This window comes from Thunnus albacares, chromosome 21 (genome assembly GCF_914725855.1).
Source record: "Thunnus albacares chromosome 21, fThuAlb1.1, whole genome shotgun sequence".
Lineage (NCBI taxonomy): Eukaryota > Metazoa > Chordata > Actinopteri > Scombriformes > Scombridae > Thunnus > Thunnus albacares.
Window position 1 is genome coordinate 8291376 of NC_058126.1, and position 21888 is coordinate 8313263.

The following is a 21888-nucleotide window of genomic DNA, read 5'->3' on the forward strand; positions in this document are numbered from 1 at the left end:
GAGCTAGCTGGCTGGTCAGCTGGAAGACATGAAGACAGGAATGAAGATGGATGTGTCTTTTTCTTACTGACACATATCAGCATCAATATTAAACATCAGATCCTGTCATGACCAGTAGTAGTACTTTACTACCTTACAAACTAATTAGTTGCATTGCAGCATTTCTCGAAAGTTAACACGGGAACTCTTGTGTTTTATTGACACTGGCCTTACTTTCTAATTGTTTTTAGGTCACACTGACTCCACTGCTGTAAAAATAGTAATAATTGCAAGATTTTTCAATTTTTTTCTGTCAAATATATATACATATATTCTTCTCTTCTGACCCTGTTAAAACCCAATATATAGGCTTCCCTTTGCCACAAACTTGCACATTTAATAAAGGTGAGAAAAAGAAAATTACCATAAATTGTTATTATTATGACAAATAAGGAAAAACATTTCATTCTATATGATACACGGGCTATGCATAAACAAATACTGTAATTATTATTATTTTTTGAAAAAAAAAAACAGTGAGGTTTAACTCAATTCTTGTGAACAAACTGTTATAAAGCTCAAAAAAACAGAAATCCAAACAGACTTAATGTAGGATTCAGGAGAGGTAGTGCTGTGTATAAAGTAAGTAAATACCAATTACTGATATGGAGAAGATGAACTTGTTGTATTGAAGCAGCTGAGGACTTCTGAAACATCAATAGTTCAAAATCAGATTCACAAGAAATTCTCTTAAAATTAGGATATAAAGTATCATTACATCAGTATTATGTACGTTTTTTGATCTGTTAGAGAGGAACATAACACTGGGTTTACATTTGTGTTAAAAAATGTGCTGTGACAATATGACTTGTTTACCAATAGTGTTATCAGTCTTTGTGATGCAAGACTGTAGCTCTGCTTTCAAAGAAAAGTTGTTGGTATCAAACAGACTTTGTGTTTCTTATTAACAGCCTTTCATCTCTGTGACATTACATAAGATTTTCTGTTTTTGATGCTGGTTTTATTTATGCTAACAGAAGTTCTGTGAAAAAAGACTTTATAATAATATAACACCATTTTAATTTAAATAACTAATTAAGTTCAAATAAAAAAAATTAATTCATGAGTTACCATCTTATCTGGGTAGAGTATTGTGCACTGCAAAGAAGAACAACTAAAAAGTTACCTATAAAAGTTCATATATGTATTTTTTGGATCACATACATTTAAAGACAATTCATTAACAAAGAATCAGCACATGATTGAAAAAAACTGTATTTCCTCCTCTGATATGTTTATGTCTTTATTGATGTGTAAACATATGTAACTGCACAAGAAACAATAAAAACTGTAATTGCCGTCTAGTGATAGCCGTTGCATTAGAAGAGCTGTCACCTAAATTGGCAGCGATAACAAGGTTTTAATCTTGTGCTTTTGATTTTCTATCAGTTTATTTACCACTGGAATATCTGGTGGCTGTATGCAGGTGGGCATTAGTTTTCATTTTGTTGGTGCTGAGTAGGCAGGTTTCTTTGTTTTGCTCAAGGGCACTTTAACACACTTACTGGCTAAGAGCACAAGAAAGAAATGCACTATATTAACTAGCCTGTTGCACTGATGGAGAATGAAACATTGAATGTGAGGGTGAATTACTTTGCTTATGTTATCATAGCAAAAAGGTCAAAGATCATTTAAATAACTTTATTTATATATAACTGAAGCACAAACACCTGCAGACAAAACATGCACATACACCAAAACAATGTTTTCTGACTTCCCCTCACATGTAAAAAACACATACAGACGTACATACACACACACAGCTTGCCCACTCAGCCCTGCGCTCTGACTCTGATTCACAGCTCAGTGTTTCTCTGCCTTCTGAACCCAGGTTTCTAATCAGAGAATTAGCTGCAGTTTCCCCTGCCAAAATCCACACAGTAATCCATCTCACTTTGTCCACACTGTGGCTCGTGCCCCACTAAAGCATTTGTCAGAATGTATGAAAGAGAGAGGTAAGGATAGAAATAAAGAAAAAGAAAGAAAAGAAAAAGAAAGAAAGAAAGAAAGAAAGAAAGAAAGAAAGAAAGAAAGGAAAAAGAAAGAAAACGAGACAGAAAGAGATCCTGGCAGCCGGGGAAATGTGCTTTCCTGGTTTCCCTGGTGGCTTTATTAAAGCCTATTAAGTGCACAATGACAATCTTTAAATTTCTTCAGTATTGTTTCCACAAAAGAAACATGCACTTATATTCTGAATACATTACAGCTCAAATAAATTCCTGGCTTGGGTATACTCTTGATGTTATTGTGTGGCTGCGGGCTTGCGCACTGCTATGTACCTGGTGTTATGGATGCTTTTGTCAAGCGCTGGGTCAGGCCAACTGTGCATTCAACGTCTGGCCCAGTCTCTCAGAGCGTGATTAATGAGGGAGAGGACAGACAACCAGGGTGCATTCTAATCACCCACAAGGACAAGGAGAGATATGGAAGGGAAAAAAGAGAGGGAATAAGAGATGGAGAGAGGAAATAGGAAGAAAGAGAGAGAAATAGATTATGTATTGACATTACAATTCGTGTGAAGTGCCTTTGCTCTCGTGAAAATCCTTTTTCTGAGAGAGGCACAAACCGTAATTCTCCAACGTATCCCCCTCTGCAAGCACACACAGCCCCCACATACAAACACACACACACACACACACACACATGCACAGACACACTGAATACTCTCACAGCCTGAGAAGCAAACACGGGGACATGAAAGACACAGAGGGGGCCTTATGGGGTTAGCTTTGGCAAAGCACAGTCCAGTGGATCAAGAAGAATTGGCCCCATCTAGTTGCATACTGCAAAACCCATAAGGCCTCTCACACATGGCTGTTCATGCCTCTGAACCTGGCTCTCAAAATGAAGTTACTGAGACGTGCAGTTATTGTAGACATAGTTGAAATTATCTATGCAAATTTCAAAGTGAGAGTGAGCCTGTGAATGCTAATGGTGAATGACAGAGAGAATCACAGCAGCCAGGTGGAGAAGATACAGGAGGATTGGTTTGGATAGACATTAAAGAAAAAAAAAATCCCCCTTCGGATATTCACTATTTTATGCCTGTGGTATTCACTGCATTCAAGTAGTTGCATGTATTTTGTGAGGAAATGTTGCTATTTGCTTTACAGCCTCACTTGAATCATATATTTCCTGCATTTTTTAAAAATACCTTTATATCTTTCTGCATTCAGGTCAACAGTACATGTAGTAGGACACCTGTGCAAAATGTTGAGTGTAAAGAATGGCCTTATCACTTTTAATACTGCCGAACTGGGGCCAAATTATGCCTTAAGGCGCCTATAGACTTGTATGTTACTTGTATGTCACACTGTGCGAGACAGGTCTAATAAAGTTTCGGTCACAATCTTTGTCCAGCTCTACAAGATCAATTTTGAGGCATGTCAGATGGCGTGATGAATGCCTGCTGAATCGTAGCGCTATGAATTTTTTTAAAAACACGCGAGTAGAGACATGTTATCACCTCGCACCATCCATCTGTAAATGTAGCAAAACAATAAACAAGCTCTGGCCATAGTGCTTGCAGGTCTATCCATCGAAAAACCTTAGAAGAGGAGGAGGAGAATATTGTGAAGCCAGTCACAGCCATGGACAAAGAGGGCAACATGGAATGGAGATATTGCAAATTGATTTTGAGGAACGAAAACATGTTTTTTTGCTGGAGCATTACACAAGCTGGCCGGTGTATTCAGAGTCATTTCATGTTGTACTCTGGTGGGTTGGTGTGTAAATGTGACTCATAGGAATAGTCACATGTTGGGATCTTTGGCTGCCAAAGCTCTAAATCAGCAGTTAGTGGACTAAGATCACAGTTTTGGATTGAAAACCACACAATTTCAGCAAATTTCACCAACTTATATCTGGGACAGCCCAAAACTGTGCAGAATAAATTCGCTTTTAAGAGAGGTAAAAACTTTAAGCGATCAAACGTCACAGTAGGTATGAAGCAAAAATTCCAAAATAACATTGAATCATCTTTATCTGAACAGTAATCCACAAGAAAATAAAAATAAAAATTCAGACATTAGCGTGTATCCAGAATTACTACATACACCCCCAGTAGACTGCTAAAATATTACTGTGGCCACACTTAAAGCAATCCTGCCTGCACATTCCTCTCCTACCTGTCCCTGCTCCGTCTTCTCCTTCTTCCCGATATAGTTCAGTTTCTGTGTCCTGTGCTGCTTGCTATGCATCATGTTGGCCCTAAATGACGATTGATTGCAGTGCCACTGCCTTTGTAATCCGCTTAGGATGGATTTTGCATCTAAATCACTTTATTATTTATGTGCCTAACTCTTGCCAATGCCATTTGGAGGCAGTATGATTGGTGATCCATCACACATTATCCTTCACTGTGGTCATTAATATTGTAATGGGATGGACCTTCACCATGAAACTTCCAGGTAGTAGGGAATGCAGATCTCTTCTGGGAGGCTGAGGCTACTCAAAACAGGAGTCAACAGAAGGAAGATTATCAGGTGTTCTTGCTACTCTCCAGAGATGTTGTTAGTTCACCCTCTCTCTGCTATTAACCTCTTTCTTCTGTCCTCCATCTCTCCTTTCTCTCCTTTTCTCCTAGGTTGCACAGCAACTTGTATCTTCATACATTGCCTCTCTAAGAAAAATATGGACTGTTATTCTTTCGTTGTCCTTTTCCATCAGGGCTTCAATCACCACCTGCCAATCACACACTTCTGCTGCCTCCGGGCAGACATAAAAAAGCACAAGGTGCCACATCCAGACATAGTTAAAACAACTGCCTCTATAGATGAGAAAAACAAGAAAAGACAGATACTAATCTTATTACATAAAGGGCAAGGTTGGTATGCATCACAAAGCATTTGGTGCAAATGCATCAAAGCAGACTTATACGACTATAACTCCTCAGAAAATCTCAGAACACTTTGAAAGTTTGATTTTGACTAGCACAGCATTGAATGTTCAAATAGCCTGCGGGTTATATACTATCATTGTACTGTATGGATTTCAAGAGTCAGCGCCAGCATGATATGGAGGCTCAGTGCATGCTGGGACAGCTCAGAGTGAAAAAATCTGTCAGTCTTTGTCTCCATGGCAGCCCACTGAGTCCATTGAGGAGTGAGACCATAAAGATACAGCAGATAGATCTCAGCGGGTGAGGACGGAATCTGCTCAGATTCATTTGAGGTTCATGGATGCCAGCAATCATCATGTCACTGTGTGTGTGTCATGAAGAATCCCCCCCAGTCAGCTTTTAGCCAGAGGGAAGGGAACACACATCAACGCAAGTGAGACATAGGGATATTTGCAGCTAACATGCCGTATGCTGCAACAGAGCAGCTGACCTCAAATGGCTGGAACACTTCCTGACATCATTGTAAGTGACTTTATTGTGATTGTAGTGAAATTAAAACTAGTTTGGGGGATGAAAAAAAAAGGAGAAAGAGAGAGACTGGGTTTGATTGTTTCAGCACCATGGAGAGAGACACAAAGAAAGGCTGGTCCCGAGCGCCAATTCAATACAATATGCACATTTTAGGCAGGATTTTAATATGCACAGAATTCACGTCAGAAAACCAATAAAATTTAGTTACTAAAAGATGTCAGCATTGGTCGGTATTATTTGTATTACCAAATTTACTTGATTTTTTTGGTCTTGCTTGATTTTTGCTTTTAATCGACGCTAATGACCAACAACGGAATGCAAAATGATTGAAAGCCTTCTAACAGCTAGAAAACATTAAAGGAACTGCACACCAACTGCACAGAGCATGCACAGAAAATAATGTTTTTGACCAATGATTTAAGACATACATTTTGTTTTGGACGACAAAATTCATGTCTTAAAATGGGCCAAAAATTTTTTTTGCATTGGTGGAACGTTCCAAATTGTGTCATTGATGTTTGCACAGCTAGTATTCCTCCTGTAATCTGTATTACTTTCTTGTATGTAAAGAAAACAGAACAAAAAAATCTAAATTAAAAGTAAAACAGAATAAAATCAATATAGAAACCATGAATAATAATAAAAACAAGCTAAAACAATTAAAACAAAAAAAAACAATTAAATAGCAATTTAAAAAAAAACAGATGCATGAATCAAAAGCTATGTTAAAAAGATAAGTTTTAACTGTTTTTTAAAGAACATTATTCAGGACACTACTGTATACTAACTGCCAAAACAGTATATTATGCAGATCTGCATTTGTGATAGTATTAATTGGGACACTGCTGGGAGTTTTGATGTTTCAACGTGAGAAGGAGACAAACACTAAAGTGATCAAATCATGTAAACCTCTGCTTTGTTGTTGTGTTTTTTGGCGTTGATTGGCACGATTGTACCACAATTTAATGCACACAGAGAACAGAGGGGCTACTCACAGCTGGAAAAACATTTTTAAAAAAATTTGGATGAGAACATCTCATATAACAACACATAATCTTTGGAAACATTCTCGCTTTCTCTTTTATGTATATGTTATAAATTTTACATTGGCAGGAGTATATAAATAATATTATTTTTTAATTACTTCCAAAAACAGATTTTCAGATTTTCTAGTATCATCTGGGACACAATTGGGATTTGAATGCCTCAGCAATATGGAGCGAGGGACACAAAAGCAACAACATGAGGTATACTCCAGGATTTCAGTACGCCTACTAACTGCTTGATTTTTGATGTTGATTGACAACATTTTCCCATAATTCAATGCACATAGGAAATGGAAGAGCTCCTCGCAACTGGAGAACATTAAAACTAATTTTGGCTGGCGATGAGAACATCTTGGGGAACAAGATTAAAGTATTTAATCTTTGGACAGACATTTTGCTTTCTCTGCTTTCTCTTTTGAACATTTCACCGCTGTGAAGAGAGGCGACAGAAGAACTGATTCTTCGCGTCTGCCCCTCCAAGACTAAATATTCAACATCCGTGCTTGTGTGAAGTGGTTATAGAGAAATTTCTTCATGCTTGTAACCATGAATTGCATAGAGATACAGTACTTACACCATTCAGAATAGCATTGCATGTACTGCTATTTAGTAATGATTGCTGTGCTCACAATCCTAGATGTGATCTCATGAACTCCTATTCACATTTGATAGGGTAATGGAGCATCCATTTTTCACTCAGCGGCGAGGGGAGGAAGATGCTGCCAGCTGTGTTATTATAGAATTTCTGCATTTGTTCATCAGCTGTTTTTTATCCATGCTCACACACACACACACACACACTCACACACACAGAGTGACAGTCTCATCTTCTGCGGTGGCGGCAGGCTATGACCTTTGACACTTGTGTATCATTGAGTGCACAGATTAGTCATCACCAATGCATTTGAGCAGCTGAAGTGGATCTGTGCAGTCGCAGTATGATGTGATTATTCCACTGACCTCTTTTCCAGTGACCACCGCCAGCAAAAAAAAAGCATGCTTTTTCAAAACGTAGCTCTGCCTCCACAATAACATGTTCTGCTTCTTTTTTACGTGGGCGTCGGATGATCTCACATACTCAGTGATGGTTAGGAGCGCATCTTTGAGTGCAGTTCCTTCGGTACACGGCGCCATATTAGCTTACCTACGTGATGTGATCTCTGAAATTGAGGTGCAATCAACTTGCAGATAATAACACTTTAATGAAACGTTTTGGAACAGGAAGACAGATCCTTGTCTTAGCCGTGTTAATATAAAAAGCATCAGCTTGGGAGGATGAGACTGAGGGTGTCCTTAATTGTCAATTAGGGATGTATCTCCCAGTAATACTCCCGCCACATGACTTGTAGATTGAGTGATAACAATGAGGGCAGGGTTGTCTCGCTGCAAGGTTTGTTTGAAATGAACTCTTTAGTTTATGAAAATACTTTCGATTATGTTTGCTTTCTCAACCAAAAACAGGCAATCACACTAGCAGAGAAGTCACAAATAAATCACTAATACTATTATTATGGATATGGTAGAGTGCTCAGTGATGGTTTTGGCTCTGACTGGCAATGGTCTTGGTTGTGACTAGGTTTTAATAATTGATGTGTTTTGCTGCTTATTCACTGATTACAGCATCCATATCGCCAAATATCAAACTAATGAAAGACTCAAAGAGCAAAAACGCATTAGCCACTATTAATCAGGCGAAGAAAGCTCATTACTTGTTGTTGATGTTTTTCTGTCTTGATGGAGAAATCATAAGAAAAAGATGCAAAAAATCTTTCATTGTTGCTATATTTTTTCTTTTAGTAAGATCGGTTTTCAGAGAAAGCCTTACATGTTAAGTTTGCAGAGGTAATATTAAATACGTATCCAAAAAGACAGCCCTTCATAAACAGCCAACATCCCCTTCACGATAGGAAGGTAAATGAGGAAACCATTTAGGTCTCTCAGCAGCCAGATGGATTTTACAAGTGGCTGGGACAGTCGAGTCAGACTATTGGTTGATATTAGAGGTTGATATAAAACCTGTCCTGCTGAACAGAGGAGACACAAAAACCTATAAATCAGCTTTGTATCTTCTTCCTGTAAATGTTCCACTTGTAGTCTGCACATAAATTATGTTAGCTCCAGCTTGTGTTCATTAACACAAGAGTTAACAGTCTGGGGAATATTATTTTTACTTCGTAATGCACTTGAAGGATGGTTTACCTCGGTTGTGTTCATTATATATAATACATATATAAACATATAAAACTTTCTTTCTTTCATTACTAACCCTAACACCAAAGTTTGCCCTGAGGATACTGTATAATGGAGTGGCAGAGTGTATGAGTGGTTAGAAGGATCATCTTTAGCCTGCAGTAAGTTGACAAGCATGTCTTGCTGAGATGCACATGCCAATTAAAGCACGCAGCCCAGTATCACGCCAGAGCGTGTAATCCACCCGTTGATCCACTAGAGGATACTGTGTCAGTGTCACGTTTTGCTTCGCCTAGACATGAAAAGTACACGCATGTACGACTTTTAAAAAGCCTGTCTAGTGGAGCAGTTCAGATTATGCCTATATAAAGTGATACATTTCCATATTTGGAGGTGGCGGGTTGGGTTGCAAAAAGTGGACTTAGTGGACCTTGCTGCAGGAGACCGCCATTCGCTTTCCAACGACGACTTAAACTTTAAACTTTAACCCACACCATGTTTCAAGTGATCATTTTAACCCTAAACCATGATTTTTCCCTTACCAAGTAATTATTGTGCCTAAAACTAACCAGATTTTAACCAGTGTTGTCACATCATAAAACCATCGCCCTTTGCGGGTACTGCCCCTTCATACATGTGTGTACTTCTCACGCTTAGGCGAGGCAGAACATGATGCTGACACGGTCGACTGCCACGTGTATTAAATGCTTTGGCGTGATACCGAGTTGAACCACAGCTGAATCAGCACTCTAGCCTCCCTGAGATGGGACAGACGCCATCACTGTCATCAATTAAGTGTCATATCATATCACAATCCCTGCTTTGTGGAGCTTGTTGTATCCTTGTAGGGAATGACGAGCCTAGATGCCAAATATCAACTCTACATTATAATCATAATAATCCTGACTGAACTTCCATCCTGCACTTCTGTCTTTGAGCATTTCATACTTATGTTTTTTCATTCTGTAGCATACTGACACCCAGTGATATCTGCACTCTTTACTCTCTGGACCCGATGTGCCCTGGTTGAAACACCAAACATGTGGCATGTCAGCTGCACCTCCACCCCAGTGTCCACATGTAGGCCTTGAGTCTATGTTCCAATAGGGGACAAGATATTATTGTCACTCCCCAATCCCTGCTGTGTGGAGCTTGCTGTATACTTGTGGGGAGTGATGAGGTCAGAGCCTTGATGCTACAATTAACTTATAACTAATTAATAATCCCTGCCAGTTCCTGACTGAACCTCCATCATGCACTGCTCTCTTTGATCATCTCATAGCAATATATTACTATTATATATTATATATATATTTTCTAACTGTCTTATACAAAAACCCAGTGATATTTGCACTTATTACACTCTGAACCCCATGTCTCTTAGTTGAAACACCTAACATGGTGCAGACTTTAATCAATAGGTCTCGTGCCTATATGCAATATTATCCAGTCGTGATAATTTTAGAATTATTTTCTAAAGCAGTAGTGTCTAGGAATGTGCTTTGTTGTATCTTTTAAATTCACCCCCCGGCTTCACAAAGAAGTTTGAAAAAGATAAAGCCCAAGATGAGACCATTCACAGACAAAACTAATTGTGTATTCAAACCTAAATGTTCAGGACAAATCATACAGGACAAACTTGAATGCTTTTGGAGGTAAAGTCAGCCACAGAAACCTCCCAATTTCTTCAAATTGTCCAGGCAGGTACCGTCTTCTAAAATATTCCAAATATTTTGCCTTGCAGCAATGAGCAAAACAAATGTGAATAAAAAAAAACATCTCACAGTCAGAATCCATAAAAAACAACCCATTACAAAGCATACGCACAGTACAAAATCGATGCTTGCACAGCATATTGTAGCTGCATCCCCTGCCACTTAACATATTCTGCTCTGCTCTAAGTGGTGTGTCACAAGAACTTTGACATACTTTTTGCAAGTTGCTGCCTAGTAAATGTTAAAATCAAGCTGTGCTTACATTCACTCGTGGATCAGTTAACAAATTCAGGAGGGATTTTCTCCAAAACAGCGTGACAACAAACACAGACACTTCAACATTTAGGAGCCAAGGGAGGTTCTAAACTAAAAATCGGAGAGATGCCCGAGGCGTTTTCTGTTCCCGAGAGAGACAATCCATTCCTCTAGCAAAGAACAGGCTTTGACGAAACATTCTGTATTTCAAGGGGAAAGTTTTTTTTTGTGCTGTAGACTGTATCTGCCTCCTCACATGTTCTTAGTGGGATCGCAATGCGAGCAATTACAGAAATTTCTTTGTCAGAAGACAAAGCAAAGAAGACTCACCAAGAGGCTGTCCAGCGATGATACGAGCGTTTTCTCCCGCCACAGCCGCTCGGGCATTCCTCTCATTCATGTACTGTACGAAGGCGTAACCCTTGTGCACGGAGCAACCCACTATCTTGCCGTACTTGGCAAAGATGACCTCTATGTCAGTCTTCTTGACGATTGCTGTGTTGAGGTTGCCGATAAAGACTCTGGAGTTGAGGGAACGTGGGTCATTCTTGTTGGTCACGTTGCTGGTCTGGGTTTTACCAGTCATTCTCCTCCAGTTGCCCTCCTGGGACACAGACAGAGGGGGGGAGGGGAGGGACAGGGCTTTAGAGGTTTTGGAAAGGCCAACTCCAGCTAATTCTGCTCCTAAAGAAAAGACAGGGTTAGTACTTGAATTTGCTCTTGGAATCTAAATCAGTCAATTGAAATTTGGATTACACACTTGATTAATGTGTAAGGTTTAAAGGTTTAGTCATCTACAAGGTCACTGGCCAGTCAACTGCTTACCTAAGACACATTTTTGCATGGTTGAAATGCTGGATGGCTGAGTGGGAGAACTGCATGTGAGTGTTGCAGCAGTTTTCTCCGCTTTGTGAGAAACCAAATACAGTAGTTGTCAGTGGGAACGCTTTGCTATCTCAATACCCATATTGTTGCATCCCTAATGCTTTGTGTGCCGTTTCACTGATCACAGAATGCCTCGGCTGTAATTCATGTTACAGTTTTATTCAGACTTTTTTTCTGTTGTCAAGTTATCACGTACATTAGCCTCAGCTTTTGTAGGCCTCCACTGCAATTATTTCTAAGTAACCTTTTCATAACCTGAATGAACGTTAGCTGAAAGATGATCAACTGCAGGATTATGGTAGCATTATCTGCCCTAGAAACAAGGATGCACTATTGAAAAATTCAAGCTATATATTTCATTTATATTTAGTTGTTCTTCCATTGATCCTCTTTCTAATGCACACATTATTTCATTATTATAGCTGTAGAAATCCAGGTTTTCATTACAGTTTATATTCCAAAATGGATTACATTTAGTGCATTAAATACTGTGAAATAATGTGAAGAAAACATTGAATATTCAATATTTGCTTCCTCCGAGTCTCCATCCCTGACATACGGCGATAACAACTATTCAGCTTTGAGACGAAGGACCTGAATAATGGATCCAATCCTCACTAAATAGGATTAGTAACCAAGGTAACACTGATGTTGTTGGAATATCACACGCACGCACACGCAGAGACACACACAAATGCGCACACACATTTTCTCACTGGCAGTCTTTTTTTTTTTTTTTTTTTTCTCTTTTTTCCAACTTAATTTTCTACTGCAGATCCTTACAGCTCAGTCACTTTGACTTGACACAGTGCGGCTTCAGTATCTCCCCAATTACATCATGTAGTTTTATTGTCAAGTGCTATCCTATAATGGGTTTGTTCAGCTAATTATAGCATGGCATGTGATTATGTCAAAAAATCTCAGAAACAGCGTGTAATTCGCCAATGAGTGATGGTTAAATTCCGCTGTAAGGTCGCTTGCACTGTACCTACGGTAGACGACGGAAGAGACTGTCCAGTCAACCGGGAAATTCGAGAGCAGGCATGTGATTTACAGCGGAAAGATTCTCTGTCAGGCATCCGTTACACCTGAGACTGAGATCATACTAGACATTCAGTTGCTCATTGGTGGATAAACACATATCATTTCACTTGGCAGCACATTTTCTTAGCATTACTTCACCTACAGTCTAATTCTATTCGTTTTCCCATGACTATTCAATACCAACTATGGGTGCATGACGATTCATGGTTCCTACGGGCTCTCTGTTTACAGTGGTGCATCGGTGTGTGTTGTTTCTGTGTGTGGGTGTGTGTGTGTGGGAATAAACTGCTGGTCGCCATCTCTCAAGTGGCCTTGACATTTATCAGCGGCAGACACTGAAAATTAATGTGGCACAGACACACACATACATGTCCTAACTCAAATGAGCTCCACTATGACCACCTAACGTTAGTTTAAACCCACAAGCTAACACCCTTCCCATATTGATGTACATGGACAGGGCACAGGAAAACATGACAAATCAGTGGAGAAGCGTTAGATTGCCTCTCTCAACAGATAAATCAGGAGTGGGAAACGGTCACGGAGCCCTTTTACAGCGCCTTACTGTTATATTTCATGTTGTCTCCTCTGTTGTTTTCTTTAGAGCAGGACACTAATTTATTCCATCAGTGGTTTTCCTGCTGACCTTGCCGTTTAGTTTATTTACAACCTCCATTAAGCTTCTCATCCTATGAGGTGATAGCGTCATGAGGAGAAACATGGGAAGACAACAACATAGGAATTGATAGGCACCGGGAGTCTAATTGGCAAAATGGCTGTTCAGAGGACTTGACATTTGTTATCACAAAAGCACAAAGAAAAACGTCATCCCAGAAACGCAGTCAGCAAACTGCTTTTAGAGGAAAAATGATGACCTGGTGTTCAAAGCCCGCTTTTAAAAAATGATTACAGCTTCTACAGTGCTGCCTTTTTGTCAGTAAAGAGCAGAAGACAGATAAGTCTTCATTTTCACTTTCATGCCAGCGTGGTCGTGTCAGATAGGTGTCACATTTTTCAAAAGGTGGATGTCTCCTTTTGGAATGAAACACTTTGCTGTTCTGGCATTATAGAAAATCCTGGCCTACTTTGCCTCTAATATGGTAGAAAAAAGCATCCCAGTTTAATGCCAATATCAATCTAATATGGATAAGGTCAGCGGAAAAAAACACCAAGGTCATGTGATTGACAGCACTTCTATTTTTCGGATAGAGAGAGGATTAAGTGAAGAAGTAGCCATATTACTGAGTTCTACTTTGCTATGTAATGCATTGTGCCTCGGTAGACAGGCTCTTAAAAGGTTGTTGTTTGGGTCTGGCCACCTGCCTGATTTATAGACATTTTTTCATGGAGGGAGGGAACTCATTGAATTGATTCCTTTTGTAATTTCCTACCACTCTACCACTGTACATTTCTCTTCGCCATGCCTCAGCCACTCTGCTCTGATTGTTGCCAAGGCAGCTTGACGGGCTGAGGTAAGGCTGGAGACGCTGCTCAGTGAAACAGAACACAGAAAGGTAGCCTTATACACCTTTTCCAATGGGGTTGCTGCCATGTACTGCAGAGGTTGAATAATTGTCTCATGGATTCATTCCATTTATATCTTGTCTTAAAATGTGTCTCTGCCTGTGAAAGCAATAGTAACAACTGAGAAAAAAATCCCCTCTATTTGTAAATCAATGCCTCTATTTGTATTGTAGGATGCAGAGCTCTCTGCGGTACATCCAGCCATATATTTGTGCACTTTTGTAAAGGCTATGGTCATAGGCTGAACATATTCTTCTCTATAACAACAAATTGCATACAGTAAGGACCCTTTTGTCTGATTTTAAAAGACTAAAGAAAAGAACAGTCGTGGAAATTCAGTTCAATATCAACAAGACAATAGCATTAAAGCAATTAAATGCCATATAGTGCATTCCACTTTATTACTCTGTCTCCTGAATAATTAGTTTAGTCTTCAAGATAAAGGAAGATAAACCTAATTTTTCTCACGTTTTCAATCAGTTGCTGCCCTTTGGCTTTATGAGTCAAAGCACTCAGTGTCAGGCTGGAATTCGACTCTGTAAGTAGACAGCTACAGCGAAGAGGGTCTATAAAAGAAAGAGGAACAACTGTAATTTTGCCAGCCAAGGGTGCTTGAAGCACTGTAAATGCAAAATGAATTTCAGTGGGACATTTACACAACATCACTACTTATGACTATAACAAGTCATTACTGGTGGGTCATTTTTTTCTTTACAATGGTTATATGGAGAAAGTTATCAATCAGTGTGTTTTAGATTTATAGTGTGAGGAGACATCAAGGATTGTGTGCTTTTGTCTGCAAGCCTCAGCAATGGAACTGAGGCTGTTTTGGCATTTGAAACCTTGTTGATAACCATGTTCCACATACATTTTTGCAGAATCAGATAACAACATCGCCTCAATCTCCCCCAGCACCAAATGGCAGACAGACAAGGTTAGCGACAAGCTGGTGAACATAGTGGAGCATTTAGCAAGTAAAGAGCCGAATATATCCATCAGCAATGGTCAAAATAGAGCAAAAGAGCTTTAAGGAAAGTGAATTATGGACTTACATTCGTCATGTGGTCGGAAACATGACTCCAAATGAATGCTTATGTTTCTCCATGTTTCCGGATGTGTAAATAGGCAATTGTTTGCTAACACGTTAGCCATATCAACTTTATAAGCTGTTAATATGTCAAAACCGTTTTTACAGCTTTTTTTGCTGCACCCCAAGTGACAAAATAATCTAGTACTATACTTTTAGCTTAGGTTATATCATAATATTTAAAGTTAGCATTCAAACTAGCATAAAAAAACCTCTGTTGATTATCATAACATCGCTTGGCCAGTAGTAGCAATATGTCCTTAAGAAATATTTAATTAAAAATGACAATTAAGATGCAATATATAACATTTTTGTAAATTGGTAGGAAAATATTCCAAAAGGTGAAAATATCTCAAATATGAAGTCTTCATATTCAGGGATGAGAGTTTAGGGTCTTCTTGATGTATCATAAGCTAAACCATTTATGACACTTAAGCATACAACTTTTAAATACATTAAAAGTGAGTTTAAAAAAAATAAGTATACTTTACAGAGTATTTTTTTAAAACTGGGATGGTTTACTATATTTATGATCTTGGGAGATGAAGCTCATACATCTTATCTGACTTCAATACCACAGCCTTTCTCAGCAGGGCCTTTTCCTCATCCCTGCAGCAAAGCTCATTTCACTACAAATAGTGGTTATATGCCTTGCAACTCCCACCGTTTTCTATTCCTCGTGAACTCTGTTCTCAGAAAATTCATTGACTTTTAGAAAGCCTGGAGCAACAATACAATTAGCTAAGATGCAAATGGAGCCATTTCTCAGTTGGCCCTCATTCACCTGCAGCAGGGAAATTGGTAATATGCGATGGGAGAGACTCCTGTGTGCTGGGGCATGGCAGGCATGGGATGATATACGAGTGGAATTTGTTATTGTCCTGGGGGAGTCCACTGTTTGTGATGGACAGGGGAACACTTCAACTGCAATGACAAGATTTCATTTTTTCCTACGGTAGTATACAGCCGCACAGAGTTGAAACTAATCTGGTCAAACACAGTGAGCTGTAGAGCACAGAATAGATCAATCTCTGTCTGCTCTTAATCCAATTTGATTGCTAAGGATAGCACCAGGGTGTTTTATGATATAAAACCCACTCCGCATGATTGTTTTGAAAGCTTCCTTTCTACTATGGAACATAGCTCAACAGGATATTTAAAAGCTTTCTCTCCACAGTGTGGCGGGATATTCCTATCTCCTCATAATGGGCAAACAGACAAATAACATTTGTTTCTCAAATACAATGAGAGTGTTTATGAGCATATCAGGCACATCTCTTTTTTTAGGGTAAAATCAACACGACAATTTAAGCAGGGTCGGAAAAGAGTTGCAATCCTTCACTTTCCTACTAGTAGCAATGCAAAAGTGGAAGCATACTCAAAGTCAGGTGGTGCTGGGTCTAAATATGTCATATACTGGATACTGTAGCAATGTATCATGTTTTATGCACTTATCAGATATTTTGAATGCATTTTATTTTCTCTGAGATGTGGTGAAGGGTACACACCATTCTTTAAACATTCATGCTTATTGCATTGACTTTCACACTTCACTTTTTTTAGAGAAATGCAGACACAAAAAGCTCTGCTACAGTTTATTTTTACTTGAGGGCTGCAGCCCTGTCTTATGCCAGAGACTGAGGAAATATATGTTATTATATCTAGACCCACTGTATGACCTCTACTATATATTATATACAGCTTTAAGACACAGTCATACAGGGCAGCTGATACCAGCAGTATCACTATAACTGTCAGTCTAACTAAAATTATAACTGCAATAACCACAGTTTAACTACACTTGCAAACTTTGCATGTTGGTGGGACCTAAAGACATTTAAAATTCAATACCCAGAAATGTGTATAAGTCAGCATAAAGCACACTACCAGCTCCAGTGGTCTGTGATGTCCACTTACAAAAAAAATATGTTGGTGAGCTTTCTCTGGACACACCTTGAGAAAGACTGTATTTCACTTGCACTTAATGATTTGTAAATGGAAAATGGTAAATAGCTGCATTTATATAGCACTTTTATCCAAAGTGCTTTGCAATTTGCTGCTCATTCACATATACAATCACACACCCATGGCACCCATGCAAGGTGCTGGCCTAACCATTGGGAACAATTTGGGGTTCAGTGTCTTGCACAAGGACACTTTGAAATGTGGAGTTGGGGATCAAACCGCCAACCCTGTGATTAGTGGATGACCCACTCTCTGCTCCTGAGCAAACACTGTCCCAACACTTAATGATTTGTCACTTCCTTCAGGCCTACTGTAGGAACACATAGTGTTTCAATTAAAGGTCAAAATAATTGAGTCACAGTAAAACTGGTGGGACACTGCTGTTGGTAATTGTCCACTTGCATACAATGGCTATTTTGTACATCGAAATCAATCGAAAGTGACAATAAAACTAATGAAAACGTAAAATAACATACAAAGAAAAGTGTCAAACATGCTGTGATGTTGTAAGGGTCTTATATTGTAGGTATTTGGCCATTGACCGTTCTGCTTTCCTCATTAAATCTGGATGTGTCATCATTAGCGCTCCAAGTTGCAGCTGCAGCTGGGACAAATTTTTAATGGGGGCAAATTAGCATTTGTTAACATCTACTCTGCAGGAGAGGTAAAACAAAGTCCCAACTCTTCATTAGGAGCATTAATCTATGCTTTAGAAAGTGTTTGACTGTAATGAAAACACAAACTGCAGCACAGGCTTCAGTATCTGCAACAGTCATGTGGCCAAACAGCAGTATGTTTTGTCAGAGTAGGGGACATTTCATTTAATCTTGTTCTCAGCTCCTTCCAATTAACAGTTCGCAGAAGGATATATCTTATTTATGGGCACCCCTGTGAGCCGCACTGTGCTATTGTAAGAGGATGACAGGCAATTTTTTGGCTTCAAAGGCTTGGCAACAGCTCAGTGGAATTTAAATGACCTCAAAATTCACAGGTTTCGTTTATGGAATTACTATGCAGAAAAGCAGGGATGTTATCTGTATCATGTAATCAAAATAAGCTAATTTTATGCACTTTACTCTTATTGTGGGTTACACTTATGAATGCTGTGTGCTCTGCTCCTGCTGAGTCACATTCCAAGAGGTTACTGGGAGGATGTATTTGGCATTGCCTTTTCTCTGGTGGCGTTGCACAGAGGGACTGGTTAGCCATCTGCAGCCTTGCCATGACCTATGTGTCACCAGAGGCCTGGTTCAGCAGCAGCTGCCCTTCCCTGTAGCACCGCCTGCCACTGAAACTGGTTAATGAGAAGATGCATGCCTGTCATCGGGTTTATAAGTGTACATATTTCTGCTGGTGGTGTAGCAGGGCGCTGTGACTTCGACACAATTAGAGGCAAAGTCAAGCTCTTTGTATGCTGTGAGCTGCAGCTGCCCCGACCATACGTTTACACCGCAAGCGACACAAACAATCAAGTCACCGGAAATTCATTAATTTTATATAGAGGTAAGCAGCCAGGGAAACTCGGCCTACATCGTGCAGAATTGGCCGAGAAAATTTGGCCATGGCTCTCTTTTATGTGGCCATCAGGCTTCAATGGGCAGGTTTTCCTGCTTCACTGTTTCCAATGTCAGTTTCATTTTTATTCATAATCATTTTGCCTGCCAAGTGCAAAATGGATGAGAAGTTTATTCTAGTCATTCATGGCTCCAAACATGACAGGAATAAACATCTCAGAACTGTTGCCACTTAGGGCCCGGGGTAAGTTATCTTATGCAATTGGAGTGTCTTGAACCACTTGTTGGCAAAACTTATAAAACTGCAATATGTGAACATGAGTAGAGATAATATGAGAAAAGTATCCACAAAGGTCTCTTTCCTGTGGTATTTTAAAAGAAGGAGATACTAATCACTGAAAATTGACAGTTCTGTGTGAAGGAACCTATATGATACATATGCTCAGGACATCAGTTTGAAACACCCCTCAGACGGACTTCGATAATACAAATCTCCATCATGTTATGTTTACGTCTGTGACTGCTCTTCTGTCTTATTGCCAGACTAAATGTTCAAAGGTAATATCTGCATATCAGAAACTTTGTGTAACACATCGACAAAGAAAAAAAAGAAAAAAGAAAAAAAAAAACAACAACCTTGCATCGCAAACTTCAAAGAATCCCCAACACTTCAAAAGCTTCTTCATGGTTCGGTGACTTATCTTCAAAGTCATGCCAAGGATTGAACTGATAGTGCTGCTGTGTATAGCAGGTACAAACATTCTTGTCAGCACCACTGAGGTGTGAGGTGTAGAGAAAGGGAGAGGAGATAAAACCGAAAGCTAATTGAGACAAAGTCTGTCCCTCGCTTGTGTGAAATACAAAGCCACTGGCTGAAGACATTTGGTAATTACAACTGCCAGAGAACCAATCAGTCAAATGAATACGCCATTAAAGGTTGAGGCAAGACATTAAGGTAAATTGGGGAATTACTGGTGATCCTGGAGGCCTATTCCAGTTGTTGTAGGGTTTACAGTAGATCTATCTTACCTCTTTGCTGTCTTGTGCATCACAGCGATTTCAAGAAATTGTTTGGAGAAAAATGGCCTTGGATGTTACAACTTGACAGAAATTGACTTGCTAACGTAAGGACTTTCTACAATTTCTCTTTCTGCACTTGGTTAATCGATATTTCCCTACAAATTGACATTGGCAGTATCCTTTGTCTTAAAGATGCAGAAAGAACTCACTACCAAATTACTTTACTTGTTATTTGAACATTTAATGGCCGGGCACAGCCAATACAATCCTCTAAATTGTGCAGATCTTTGGTAGAGACATTGAAACCCTCTGTGATTTTAATGGCTATGCATTTATTTTTTTAATAAGATTTCAGCCTTGGTAAATTCGGCGACAGCAAGTGCATTTTCCAAGACCTCTGTTTGAAATTACACATGCACCGACCACTGGGGGCAGCAAAACATACTTTGAGCGATACAATACAACAGAAGAAGAACAACTCAAGTACTGTATTTGTATTTACAGCAAACTCAAACTTATGCATTTTCTTGATACCTAAGAGAAAACTCTAAATATAAGAAAACTGGTGAAAGTTTTTGTATCACTTATAGGTGCTAATTAAGAAGAAATATTTCCATTCAAGTGTTCCTTGCATTAGGCCCATTGTCTTCTGAATGTTGTGCAATGTGTGCATAAAACATCTTTTGTCTTCCATACAAAATCCAGCACATGCATGTGTTTGTATCTGTAATTATCTGTGAGTGCCTTGTGAGTGGATACACATTCGAATCAGACATACAATGAAAACAACCATATGGAGAGGTATTTACTGAATGCAAATACTATACATTGAATGGCTGATGCTGAAATGAAATACTTGCCATAAATGGTGTCATAAATGGGGTTTCATACAAAGGAAATCTCAAGGATTATACATTTAATGAACACACATGTCCTCTGAGTGGAAAGGTTTATGCAGCTTTCATTACAGTTATAACCCCGCTCCCTCTATCCTATTCAAAAACATGCAGACAAAGATAATAAATATGACCCAGTTTGCAGAAACATACATAATACAGCAGGTGAAGAAGGTCAGACATTGTGGGAGTGTTTGTATATTTATGGTTTGCTTTCCATAACCCAAGAATAATCAATGCCCCTGCTTGACCCCCTCTTAAGCTTTATGGATCTGAGTCATAGACAGAACAGGTATGTGTAAAAAATTTTTTGCAGACATGAATGAATTTGAGACAAAAGCAGAGCTCACTAGCTGTTCAATTCAATTGATTTCTCTTAGTTTAAAATGTGCATATCAAAGTAGTCTCTTGTAGTGAAGGACCTCTTGTAGTGAAGGGCATAGTTCCCAAAAATCAAAGGAGACTTAGCAGCCCTGCATTTAAGAGCTAGATTTCAATAACCCAGGAGTCCCTGAAGAGCCATAAAACTGTTACTACTGAGATCATGACACATATTCTCACCGAATCCAAAGCGAGTCGTTGCATTTGTACAGTAGAGTCATGCAGAAGAAGGTTAAAACTAAAAAAGATTGAAACAGAAACTTAGATGGAAATTGAATGTTCAACAGCTTTATTTAATTGGCTGGCTGCATGTGGTGCCTCCATTAAAAATGGCTTCCGCCCTCTCTGTCTGTAAATAGACACTTCATCACGCCCCCTCATTTCATTTCCCTTTAATTGCACAGTGTTCGTGGTATAACAGTAAAGTAAAATTAAAACAGTCTCAATGTTTGCTGACAGCTTTACTCTTTACAGAGCTCACTTTATGTCTAAATAATTCAGAATTTGAAGATCTGCAGAAACACGATAAGATACGGTTGATTAAAGGGCTGATATCTATCTCTTCCTCTTTCTTTGTGTGTCTCTTACACATGTGCTATCACAATTGCAGCAGGTAGTAATTGGTGCTAATTCCACCTATTCTTAACTAGTCAAACCACAGCTCATTTACTCCAAACCAGTAATTGCAAGGCACAGTTACAGAGTTTTAAATCGCTAGCTAGTTGGAACCCAAGGGAACCCTCAAGGGCCTCCTTGGGCAATGAAGCCGTCATCGTGCTTCATGAAGTGTAGCAGTTTTTTTTGTTTTTTTTCTTCTTGCCCTAGCATATTTCCATTTATCAGGTCTACTGACACGCTGAATGAGAGCTGCAGACTTCAGTAAAATGGATGAGTGTCGAGGAAGACATATGAATCTACACACACAAACATCCATACATACACAAATGGAGACATAC

General features: G+C 39.1%; 1 protein-coding gene across 2 annotated transcripts in view; it reads right to left on the reverse strand.

The window, feature by feature from the left end:
- Positions 1-21888, reverse strand: part of LOC122972743 (RNA-binding Raly-like protein) — a 103599-nt gene that overhangs the window by 54420 nt on the left and 27291 nt on the right. For both annotated transcript variants that reach the window (XM_044340057.1, XM_044340056.1), the window contains exon 2: positions 10947-11220. In XM_044340057.1, coding sequence (XP_044195992.1) covers positions 10947-11202 — 256 coding nt within the window. In that variant the 5' untranslated portion in view covers positions 11203-11220. The remainder of the gene's footprint in view (positions 1-10946; positions 11221-21888) is intronic.